At 45.6% G+C, this 13,022-nt stretch overlaps 1 protein-coding gene across 2 annotated transcripts in view; it reads right to left on the bottom strand.

The window, feature by feature from the left end:
• The window catches only part of RANBP10 (RAN binding protein 10), a 90,538-nt gene that overhangs the window by 18,925 nt on the left and 58,591 nt on the right, over nucleotides 1-13,022 (bottom strand). For both annotated transcript variants that reach the window (XM_063334023.1, XM_063334022.1), the window contains exons 6-7: nucleotides 8,981-9,165; nucleotides 2,436-2,548 (exon numbers count right to left, since the gene is read on the bottom strand). In XM_063334023.1, the coding sequence (XP_063190093.1) occupies nucleotides 2,436-2,548; nucleotides 8,981-9,165 (298 nt within the window). The remainder of the gene's footprint in view (nucleotides 1-2,435; nucleotides 2,549-8,980; nucleotides 9,166-13,022) is intronic.

The following is a 13,022-nucleotide window of genomic DNA, read 5'->3' on the forward strand; positions in this document are numbered from 1 at the left end:
GTCACAAGACACAAGTGCAAGACTTAACTTGAGATCCCACCCATGAACACTCAGAGAAGCTGCTGATCTACAGAGGTTCACGTTTTGTTTTTTTTCTAAGTGCCCTTAAAATAAAAAACTACGTGGCCTTAAAACTAAAAATGCAATGCACTTCTCTCTGTTTTTCCAGGACTCCTCACAAACAACAGAGAGAAGGTGTTGAATTGCCAGTGAGGTGCTTTGCGAGCAGAGGCGCTCGTAACAACAGGCTGTGACTATTGCGAGCCATGAGCAGTTCAAAGCCCAGCCCAGTAATCCTTGTTAGCAATCCCCGGTAACAATCTGCTATGACTTGTCTTGGCTCCCACTTCTCAGTGTCTATTTGCTTGTTATTGTAGCTGAAAGCTAAACCCAAAGACGCGGTGCTCACACCAACGTGTGTTGCACAGTCTCCTTCATTTCGCGCTCTGTTTCTTCTACTTACTTGCACGTCCGTTTTCATGTCTCGCTGCTTTTGACAGCTCTCTTCTTTGCCTTGTTTGGCAACTCTCACAGATGTCGCCGCCTTTTATATTTTCCCCTCTTTTTGTTTTCCCATCTGTGTTTTCCTCACACCTTTTATTGAAGCCCCAACTTCAGAGCTCTATATTCCTTCCTTCCCATCTGCCTCGTCACCTGTCCTCAGACAAACGAGATCACTGTCTCGCGTCCCTCCCGTAAGGCTTTACCAATTAAACCCGCACCAGCAAGAACACCGGCTGGGCTCAGGTTTGCATAATGCATGGTCTGGAGAGCACAAAGCCCATCAGCACTAATGGGCAGCAACTCTAAGTTATTTTGGGTACTAAGCAGAGTCCCCAGATGAACCCAAATGCTGGCTAAGCATGTGTAATGTATGGAGTGAGCTACAAAGGGCCACGATGCCCCTGGTATGTAACAGTCACATGAGAAACGGTTCACAAAGGGAAGGGAAATGTACAGAGCGGGATGTATTCAACAGCCAGGAGAATGCAGAAAACACACCAATGTTCTGTGACTTTGCAGTCTGAGCCTGTGAATAGAAAAGCTAAAAAACAAAACAACCCAAAAACCGCAGAGCAGGAGAACGCTGCAAGCCTTATTCTGCAGGAACCAAAAGCACTTACGGCCGTACCCACTGAGAGATGAACCACTTTGGAGGAAAGAGCAGTAACCGAAACAGACACAGAATACAAATCCTCCACCTGGTGTGAGCTAAGCGCGTCAGCTGTGAATCTGCAAAACCTTTAGTATGCAAAAAATTTACCTGATGACTAAATGTGCAAAGGGACTGGGAGACTCGTTAACTCTGGGAGCTGTAGTCAAAATGGATCGATGTGTCTGGGTCCCTGTGACCATGATAATGAAACTGCCCCTGCTGCAACACGCTGCATCGCAGAACCCAAATCCAAAGGGATGCTGATAGGCAGTGACCTCAGTTCAGGCAAGTCCAAGGTAATCATTCTGTTCTCCATCAGTTTGGCACTACCTCAAGAAAGCATCTTCTGCCCTAAATATCATGTGTAGCCTGATGCGTGAAACTGCTGGTCTCAAAGCGGAGAGCCACCTCAGCTCTTCCTTCAGCACAAGAAAGACATGGACCTGTTGGAGCAGGTCCAGAAGAGGCCACGAAGATGATCCGAGGGCTGGAGCACCTCTCCTACGAAGACAGGCTGAGAGAGCTGGGGTTGTTCAGCCTGGAGAAGAGAAGGCTCCAAGGAGACCTTCCAGCCCCTTCCAGTCCCTAAAGGGGGCCTACAGGAGAGCTGGGGAGGGGCTGTCTGCAAGGGCATGTAGCCATAGGACGAGGGGCAATGGTTTAAACTAGAGCAGGGCGGGTTTAGATGAGACATTCGGAAGAAGTTCTTTACACTGAGCGTGGGGAGACACTGGCCCAGGTTGCCCAGAGAGGTGGTGGAGGCCCCAGCCCTGGAGACATTCAAGGCCAGGCTGGATGAGGCTCTGAGCAACCTGATCTAGTTGAAGATGTCCCTGCTCACTGCAGGGGGGTTGGACGAGATGGCCTTTAGAGGTCCCTTCCAACCCAACACATTCTATGATCCTATGATTTCAGGATTCAGCTATTCATTTTCAACAAGACTGAGGAAAGTTAACCAAGTTGATCAGAAAACTTACTCTCTTCAACACATGCAGGTGATTTCTCAGAGCAGATAGATAGGCAATGGAAAGATTTTTCAGGCAAAGGTGGCAGAGGGTGGAAGGGACACAGTGGCGATGGGAAAAGTGCTCCAAGCAGCAGTCCCCAAGCTCTACTGACCCACAGGCAGGAACAATAAGTCAGTAGTGTGCTGTGGACACCTTTGTGCTGTGGTGGAATAACTTTTCTACTTCCACAGCACTTCATTCCTCTGCAGAGTCCCGAAGGAAACATGTGGCCAGCGTGCCACGTGTTGAGAACGACTCCCCAGGGGACTTACTTTGTCTATTCTTTATTGAGGTCTGTTCTTCCTGGATTGTGGTGTCCGTGACTCTGGCAAAGGCAGTCGCTGTTGAACAGTACCCATGATGAACCAAATACGATGAAACCATGCTAGAAAACAAGAAAATACAAACAGATGACGAGGCATTGGTAAAACAGGGTAATCACAGTGGAGAAAAAAACATCAACACAACAGAAGCTGAAATTTCAGTGACCGAACTCAGCTTGCTTAGGCCATGACCAGGGTCCTACTTCTGGGTCCAGACAGTGTAAATTTCCTAGATAGGTAAGAGAAACTCTAATTTCACCTTAAGGCAGAAAAATATAAAAATAAAAAGATTTAAGACTCCCAATGCATACACAGTATTTATTTTATTAGTGCTGCCCAAGGGTCACTTGTAAGAACCCAGTACTGTGTCACTGCCAGTGACATCCTACAGAGACACAAAATGTGAAGCTCATAGAGGATCGTGGCTTTTAAGTAGATCGCAAAAATAACAAAACAAAACAAAAAAACAAGACTCTGGTCCTAAATTTCTTCCATCATTTACTTTGCCAGAAATTGTATCTTTGGTAGTTGAATCTCCTTATGAATTCTACACATCTCTTGTCTGCTGATTTACAAACAACAGACTGTCAGCATTGATTTCACAAACACTAACACGTTTTTAAGTTGTATTTTCGAAAAACGCTGGGAGGGGGAGGTAGTATCACTGTCAGAACACAAAACCAACAAAAACGTCTTTCTGAACAGACCATTTCTAAAGCATTTGTGCCTTCCCAGGATATGGCGGGTAAATGTTAATGCTCACTGGATTTTAACAAAACCTAAAAAGCCAGCACAAGATTTCCAAGCTTCTAGTGATGAATCCCAAAGTCAGCTTCTCAGGATGAAGCTGGTATTGATCCCACCAAGTCACAGCTCAAAACACGCATTCAACTTAGCTACGTGCAGTCCAAGAAAGAAGTACTTTATAAGTCAGCAATAATTTTCAGGTGTAACACTCTACGCAGGTGTGTAATTCTTAAAACTTGTTTTAAAAACAAGTGTTTCTGACCGCTGTCGGTACCAGACGTGCCCTTGGCATGGGTGTAACGAAGGCGGGTGTAACGAAGACAGGCGTAACGAAGCGCTTCCCTCCGCGTCAGGCACAGCAGCCAGGTCACCCTGGCTCCGCCAGGCTGAAGCACTGAACACCGCGACCCAGGCTGGCAGGGACGGAGGGGAAAAGCCAACTCCTGCTTCAGTGTAAGTCAGTAGTCAGAGGCTGCAAAGATTTAAATGCTCTACAAATCGGCACAAAACCTGAGCTCCTCCCTGCGCCACTTCTGCCTGTGGCACCACAGGACGTGTCCCTGCGTGGGCACACAGCAGTATTACACGCTGGTCACTATGCCAGCGTGTAATCTTCATTAATGACTAATTAATGGCTAATCTTCATTAATGACTTATCAGTCCTGTGTCTCTGCTACTTACCACAGCAGTGCCACACACTCTCAAACATTCACCAGCTGGTTTGAATCCAGGAGAACCTCTCCTGAAGTTCTGCGGGAACTTTATCCCACTCCACTGTTGTGACCTATGTGACACGTTCATGCAGACAACACAAACCTTTCAGAATCCCAGGTTCTCCAAAGGAATGGCTTTTACCGCTTGGGAGCCACGGCTGAAACTCGTTGCGAGCAGAAGCGCTCAGATCCCAGGAGCAGCTGTCTCTGTGCTGCATCTAGGGGGGCTTCTCTCACCTAGAGCGGTCATGGTGGTGGTAGAGAGCCTTGTACCGTCTGTGGCTTTTCTTCTTCAAAACAGAACTTGATTGCACACTTCTCTGTACAAATTACAGAAAGTTCTCCTTCTGCATGGCACCACTGAAGATTTTCACACAACCAATGCCAAGCCCTCCTGCTTTATCAGAAATAGGGACCTACACTGCTTCTTCTCCGATAATGAACCACACCAGCTGATCTCATCTCAGATGACTCCTACTCGGGTTCTTCATGGCAAGAGCTAAAAAGATTAGAGATCCTGTAAGACTGTAACAACACACAAAGATGAGTTCTCCACGTGAGTCCCTTTCGAGGTTTCAAGCACTGGAAAACCTTGTCAGGGCAGCCTCTCCAGTGACAGCATATCCAGGAGTGCAACACAGATGGAGACTTCTGCCAGGCTAATTCTTCCTCTGCTCTCCAGGGAGGCACTCCCAACAGCAAACCTTCCCCGGGGACAGCCTCCCTAAGGCTGCGCCTCTCAGGATCTGCCAGGGAGGAGAGCCTCTAAAGGGAAGGAAATGCTTAGCTGCATGGTAACAAGATTAAATAAGATACAAGGAATGCTAACAAAGCCTAACATTGGCCCAAGAACTTGGAGCTCCAACCTGAAACAGGTGGACTACTAACATGAGGTACAAGCCCAGACTTAAACCTGCCTACAGAGAGGAGGAAGATGGAGAACATGATGCTGACTCTTGAAGTCCAAAGGAGACATGAGGAACTCCAGAGTGGTGACCCTGACACCTCCACCATGCACGTCTGAAGAAACAATTCTGGAGAACATAAGGAACAAACATAGGGATAAACTGGTCCTACTGCAGAAGAATCAACAGCTTTTGTAAAGGCAAGCCAGGGCGCTCTAATGTGGTGACATTTTGGGAGGGTGTGCAGAAGCAGGCACAAAAGAGAGTCTTTTGCAGTCCACCTGGTTGTCCAAAGATATTTCACAGATTCTTTCAGCAAAGTCTCTCAAAGAAATTGCGTTACCATGTGATAAAAGGAAAAGACCAACATGGCAAAACATTCAGTTAAATAATGGGGTGGTAAAAAAATGGTCAGTTTTTACCAGGGAAAGGAAAAAACACTCTGATGCTGCGGGAACCTGTGCTATTCACATATCCATGAAACTGAGCTTGACGGACCCGTGCTCTCATCCAATGCAGATGCTTTTATGTTCAAAGATGAAGGGCGCACACTTTTTTCTGGACAAGTTGCCTTTTGAGCACTAGGAACTATTTCCATTTAAATATCAAGGAACTTCTTCATTCTTTCTCTTAAGCCAGTTTTCCAAAAGCAGATCCTGCCCTCCTACAGCCTGACAAGATGCGTTGCAGAGAGTGAAACGACCCCAGAAAGTCAACAGTCCAGAACATCGGAATGAAAATTAACATTAAAGTCAATGACAGTTGCTACATCTCAGCCATGCTGGGTCAGACCAAACATCCAGTTAGCCCAGGACTTGTACCTCCCAACTGGCAGAAGCAAACGCCTAGCAAAACATCAAGGAACAAGGCACGTATGAAATGACGCTTTTCCCCCATAACCCTTCCAGCTTCCAATGACTGGTCAGATACTTCCTGTCCGAGAGGTGGTATCTCTCTACAGCGTAGCTCCGATAGATTTTTCTTCCTAATAATGTCTCCGGTAACTTTTTGAGTCTGTGCTGTTTTCATGGTATCTTATGGCAGACAGCGTGAAAAAATGCCCCTCCATTATTTTTTCTCAATGTGCCATCTGGTTAATTAACTTCACTTAGAATGGTAGAATCGTTGAATTGTTTAGGTTGGAAAAGGCCTTTAAGATCATTGAGCTCAACCGTTAACCTAGCACTGACAAAATGACCACTACCCCATGCCCCTCAGCACCACATCTGCCTGGCTTTTAAACGCCTCCAGGGATGGCGACTCCACCACTTCCCTGGGCAGGCTGTTCCAAGGCTTGATGACCCTTTCGGTGAAGACATTTTTCCTAATATCCATCCTAAACCTCCCCTGGTGCAACTTGAAGCCGTTTCCTCTTGTTCCATCGCCTGTTCCTTGGGAGAAGAGACCGACCCCCCCTGGCTGCACCCTCCTTTCAGGGAGTTGCAGAGAGCGAGAAGGTCTCCCCTCAGCCTCCTTTTCTCCAGGCTGAACACCCCCAGCTCCCTCAGCCGCTCCTCACAGGACTTGTGCTCCAGACCCCTCACCAGCTCCGTTGCCCTTCCCTGGACACGCTCCAGCACCTCAGTGTCTTTTTTGTGGTGAGGGGCCCAAAACTGGACACAGCCTTTGAGGTGGGGCCTCACCGGTGCCGAGCACAGGGGGACCGTCACTGCCCCAGTCCTGCTGGCCACACTATTGCTGATACAGGCCAGGATGCCGTTGGCCGCCTTGGCCACCTGGGCACACTGCTGGCTCATATTCAGCCGGCTGCCCACCAACACCCCTAGGTCCTTTTCCGCTGGGCAGCTTTCCCTTTAATTCTTGCAGTACAATTGTTCCTTCACTACCTTCTCAAGGCTATTCAAGATATTTTTATCACACTTCTGCCTTACCCTTCACAATCATATCCTTCAACGCTGTAGGTCTGTATATTTGTTTCCTGCCTTACACCCATCCCATACCTTTGCACATCCTGCCTTGGTTTTTTTTCCCGTGCTTTTCTTACTTCTACCACATACTTCTGGCGAGAAAGAACATCACGTGGTATTCACATTAAGGGTGCACCATATATTCACACAGTGACAGAATTATTTCTGTCCTCTGTTTTTCCCCGAATGAATCCTAGCATTATTTTTGTTTCCTGCTTACTAGCAAAAAAATGAGATGACATTTCTGTGCAATGACTCATCATAACCCAAAGACTTCATTCCTTCCTGGAAGGTCCCTTCTTCCCAGCCATTTCTGAACACCCTCACCACCCATCCAAGTCTCTCTACCGTCTCTTCCTCCCAAAGTGACAAACCCTTTCCCGCTCATTCCCTCTCTTCTCTTTCTTTTAAACAACTCATAATCCCCATCGGACATGTGCCCTCAGCTTCTGGCTGCATTGTCTCCCTCAGTCTGTGGCAAGGGAACTTCTCAAAAGCCTTTTGGACTTCCAAGCCAAAGACAGCAGCCTAAGAACCGTATCCATGTGTCTGCTGGCTCCTCTTTGCAAAACCCACGTCCTCTTTCTCCATGTGCCCAACGTATCTGCCCTTCAGTGGTGCTTCTACAGATTTCTCCAAGCCAGATATCAAGGTTCTCTCAGCCCATCACTGCCTGACTCTCTGCTGAAACCCTTCATGAAACATGGCACCATCCACCCCATCCACCCCTTCTCTTGATCCAAGGCAGTTTGGAGAGAAACTCTGTTCCACAGCCACAAGCTCATCTGTTTTCTCCTTGAGTCTCGTTAGGACTCTGGCTAAACATCTGATCCCAGAGACTTTCTCCACTTCCGCCCACCTATTTCTTCTAGTGCTTCTTTGACACACACTTCAATCCCAGATACAGCCTCTGCCAAGTCCCTCATAAAGAAGCATCCCAGCATGACAACCTACCTGATTTCTGGACACAGAGGCAAAGAATTCAATTGGATATGGTCTGGTTTTATACTGCAATTCTCTCTAGGTCCTACACGCTCCCTGGCAGGCCTCACGCTCCCTATTTTCTTGAAGAAAGATGTTATTATTATTTTCAATAGCATCTGCTAGTTGCTTTTCAAAGGCTTTGCTTGTTGCCATGAATTATCTGCAAATAACTAAATACAAGACTAGCAGAAAACCAGAGCGATCACATGGATGCGATCACTGCTGCATGTAAGTCTCCTGCATGACAATGACCAGCATCAGGTGTTTAGGGAAAGAATATAATAAAAAGGTGAAACACAGAGCTATCTGTAATCAGAGATACAAGCAATCAGAGATAGAAGCAACAGCCATAGACTCGGGGGTTTAAAATACAACTGTGGAACTAGCCTCCATGGATTACTGGGAATATTTAAATGTGTATCTTTTAAAATCCACTTATACTGAAACGACAACAACTTCTTGCAGCAGCAAGTCCCACGGCTTCATACTCTTAGTGAAAAAAATATTATTTTGGTTTTAAGGCAGAAGGTGCTTTTCTTGTGTTTTGAGAAACAGCGAACAATCACTTTCTAGTCATGCTCTTTGTGGTGTGAGCGACTGCCAGCCAGCTACAGCCCAACTCCCTCAGTTACCTGTTTCCAAGCCGTGGAGCCTTAGTCAGCTCTGTCTTTCTTCAGGCAGAAGATACTCCTGACCTCTGACAATTGTTCTTATTGTTCTCATCAAGTTCCACTCAGTCCTTTTTGCAATGGGAAACGCATTCAATAATCATAAATTTGTAACGTGCCATAATTGTGTTTTCGGTTAGGTTGGGTTTGGAAGCCTTTGCTTTAGGCTATTTCTTGCTCTTTTGTTTCTGAATTCAGCTGACTTACATACTGGCTCTTCTCCTATGTGAGAGTTTTTATGGCGTCCTCTCCACTCCCCTTCCCCCAGTGCATCACCTCAAAGTGTATGTTCTTCCATTCCTACAAGCTTTCATGCAGTCTTTGGCTGAAAACTTCTCCCATCTTCTACATTTCAAACAGTAGCAATCTACGTAGGAAAGACTATTAAACAACAATACAGAGGGTAGAACAAATTGAGCAAAATGCACTGACTGCATTTTTTCTTATGCAATTTTTGCCATAAGAAAGCATAAATTAGCATTAAAAAAAAAAAAAAGTATTTAAAGCCTACGAGAACGAAAGAAGCCGAACACCAGAACAGTGACTTACTTCTGCAGCATGGCTTGCCACTCGCCTAGTCTGTCTCCTATGGGAAACCGCTTAATGGTGCTCTGAATCTTCGCTCGCCACTCCCTCATGTAGTCCTCAATGTCGAACACAAAGGGCTGCTGCCCAAAGTTGGCATCCACTATCTCTCCTGGAGTCTGGAGACCCACCGTAGGGTAGAGATTTGACTGGGAAGGAAGGAAAAGAAACCCGTATTAAACCCAGCTTTCTCTTTCTGGTTCCAGTTTTGGTACAACAAAAAAGCTGCTCTTTAAATGGAAACATGTAATGGAATAGGAAGGGGCAACAGCCCTTCAGGTACATCTCAAGGAACCCCACGAATATTGTAGAGTTATAAAAGGTATTGCATAAAACCACGACAATGGGTTTGATCCCAGCAGTCTGGAATCATCCACTGTCTGTGGTCTGTCCACTTTCTGGTTTAGTTCTCTGCAATTTCTACCAAAGTTCAATAGCCAGATAATAATAATAATAATAATAATAATAATAATAATAATAATAATAATAATAATAATAAAAATTAAAGAGGCATCATGTAAATCAACAGATCTATGTGTTCTCCGCTGTTTCAACTGAACTCTCTTATTCCTTGGAAGCTGCTCTCTGAATATTTTACATCTCTGATAAAACGGAATGGGTGGTAGTGGAGTTCTGAGGTTAGGTCTTTGATGATCCCAAGACAGCAAGATCCCTATCCACACAAGAAATTCCACTACTGATAGACAAATTTCATTTTAAGAACAAGCACATGGATCCAAACAGAAGCTTTTACCCACCACCAGAACATCGGGGGAAAAAAAAAGGTTATCACCATGAAAATACCTCTAAAATTCATCCAATAATTCAGCTTCCAAAGATGATGTAATTGAAAATAGATGGTCAACGTCTATATAGAAATTCTCTGAATTCAGGCTATTTTAAGAATAAGCTTACGGATACGAATTGAATCCCTGAGCCCGCTTGAATGTGAGGAAAAAAGAAAAGGCACCGGAAAAGGTACGGGGGTGCCTGGTTCTCATCACTCTAGATCACACTTTTGAAGAGAATGCTCCCTTCACTGTCATGTTACTTTTTTGCAGCACAAATTACTTTTCTGTTTGCAACATGGACTGCAGTGATGCTCTGCTTCAGAGCATCTGCTGATAGCCTGCGGGGTTTAGGGAGAAAGCTCTCTCGTGCTGCTCATGAGCTGTTTGGTGTTGGGTCTTTTCACTTTCACACTGGAGACTGCCATAGCCAGAACCCAGGCACTGGGCAAGGCATGGGGATGGACGGTTTTCGTCAGTGTGAGGTTGATGGTTGGACTCAATGAACTGAAAGGTCCCTTCCAACCCAGGTAATTCTGTGATTCTATGATGCACGTAGTCCGGAAGGCGCCCGGTTACAGTGCCTTGCTCATGGCTGAACCCATGTCAGATGTTAGATCAGTGGAGGAGCAGACATCTCTCTACAGGTCAAATCAGCGAGAACTACTACTGGTGGTCAGACGGTCATCCTAAAGAAAGCTGGGATGATTCTCTCCTCCTCCATAGCAAGGGGCATGGGGCATCGGGAAAATTTATTCAACTAATTCTTCACTATTGCAGAGACCTGAGACATTGACAATATCATTGATCTCCCCCGTGAGACTTACTGGAGGTGTGGATTTTACTTTTTACTAAAGGTATTAAGATTGTTACAAGGTGGAACTCAGCAGAATCCTAATCACATCGGCAAAAATGGAGCCAGTAAGTTGTGGGAAGTGATTAATCCTCTCTGCTGTCACTGCCGTGGCTATGGCTGCATTATTGGACTCGGCTCCCCGCCTCCACTTCCACATCCCGGAGACAAGGAAGACATTCACAAACGGAGTCCAGCAGAGTTCTGCTACGATGGCCAGGGGGCTGGAGCCCCTGGCGTACAAGGAGAGGCTGAGGGAATCAGCTTGGAGAAGGCAAAAGGGAAAATCTAACTTCAAGTCTCCCACTCCCAAATGGGAGGTGATAAAAAAGATGGAGACAAATTCTTCTCCAGGGCGTTCAGTGAAAGGACAAGGGGCACAAGCTGCAGCCAGGGAAATTCTAATGGGACATAAGGAAGAAATTCTTCCTCGGGAAGATGATTAAAGTCCGGAATAGGTTCCCAGAGAGACTGCAGCATCTCTCTTCTCGGTGAGTTTCAAAACTCAACTGGATACAGTCCTGACCAACCTGCTCCACCTTTGACATTATTGATTCTCAAATATCAAAGAAAAAAAAATGAATCTATAAATACAGGCTGGGAATTGACATCAGAAATCAGGATGACTGCATTGTTGCTGACTCAGCACACCTCTTCCTTTCCCATTCTCACACCAAGGAAGTTTCTGGGTTAGAGAGGCGTGCAAAGAAAATACAGCATGATAAAGGAGGAGCTCCCAGAGGAAAATGCCATGTTTAAAGTCAGTCTCTCCTTTCTTTCAAACCCAGCTGACAAGGAAGTATCTCTAACGAGGGATCAGATCTTTCCCACACTCCATATTTTAGACTTGTTTATTAACTTTTTGGTATTAAGAACCCAAGGACTTCCAAAGCCAGGAAAGAGACACCCAAAATCCTTGGAAGTCAGAAGTAAAAAACACCAAGTTACAACATATCCTGTATTTTTTGGCCACCTTGGGGTATGTTCATCTTTGAGGGGAAGCTGCCTACCCTCAAAAATCCCATTTTTCACATGTGGGATGGGTCTTCTCTCCTTAGCAACTACTTGGGAACTACACGTATCCCCACCACCCTGCCAGACACAAGAAGACATCATCCCAGAGCCCACCGACCGGGCAGATGCTTCTCCCGCCATGTTCTTCAGGCACACTCTCCCAGTGACTTTTGGACCTCTGAGGGTCCAAAAGAGGGACCTCTTCCCTCTGATGTTGGTGGCCAGATGCTCAAAACCCCCTAGCTCATTTTGGCTTGCTTTTTTAACCTCCTTGTCCCTTTGCACCTCTGCAATCTCACCCTGGGCTCTTCCACATTCTGCTTTTTAACATTTCCTATCTTAGCAAACCACCAGGCAGGATAAACCTGATACGGGCCTGCGTAAGTAAGAAAGTTAGGCCTAAGCATGAACTAAAATCGGTGAAAAAGGGGAAAACTCCCTCTGTGGGATATAAGCAGTTATTTCTACATTAATTTCAACCTGTGCTAGGCCAAAATGCAATTTTTTCCCTCATGTCTATTCATACAAATGCAAACACTCTTTAGAGGGAACTGAAACGTGCTGAAGCAAATATGCCTCGCTGTGTGTGAGCATTATCACAATAAAATGTGGTTTTCAACTGAAAGCATCCATTTCAGCTTCCTAATATTGCGAATATTGTCATCATCATTTGCCTCTGAAAGGAGAATTTTGCAGTAAGCACCTCAAGGAAACAATTTCTAGACTGGTAACGTTTTGAAGAGTCAAATGAATCCCTTGAGAAATGCCAACCCTAGAAGTTATTTAAGCTTGCAAGGTGTAAAAGTAATGGGGCTTACTGGCCAAGCTTCTCACCAATGCGCGCTACCAGCCAGCTTCACCATGACACAGGCTGTAACGCAAGAAAAGGTGTTCAACCTACAGCCCCTCCCCGGGGGGTTTCAGTAATTGGGCATGGAAAGTGACAAAAACTGCACGTCAAGCTGCTCAGACCAGAGAACCTCAAGGGTCACTCAGGTAAGACTGCTGTTTCCATTCACGTTTGCAGTTAGATTTTCAGACCACAGCTTTAGCAGATGAAGAACACAGATTACATTTTATCTCTCTCATATGATGGGTGTTTTCTCTTCTTTACCTTCTAATGAATGGATATTGTGTTTGAGCCTGGATCACGATGCTATAATAAATGAAAAATACCACTTGCAAGTTATATCAACTTCAAATTCCCTACTGCCTCAAGACTTCTACAGTCTCTGACGTCAGTCATTATATTTAATCCAAAGGTCTATCTTGTGTTTGGCATCCCCTTCTTCAGGAAAGGGCAGTAACCTCAACTGTTTGGAAGAACAACCAGGAAGCCGTGGACCAAGGG

This window comes from Chroicocephalus ridibundus, chromosome 4 (genome assembly GCF_963924245.1).
Source record: "Chroicocephalus ridibundus chromosome 4, bChrRid1.1, whole genome shotgun sequence".
NCBI lineage: Eukaryota > Metazoa > Chordata > Aves > Charadriiformes > Laridae > Chroicocephalus > Chroicocephalus ridibundus.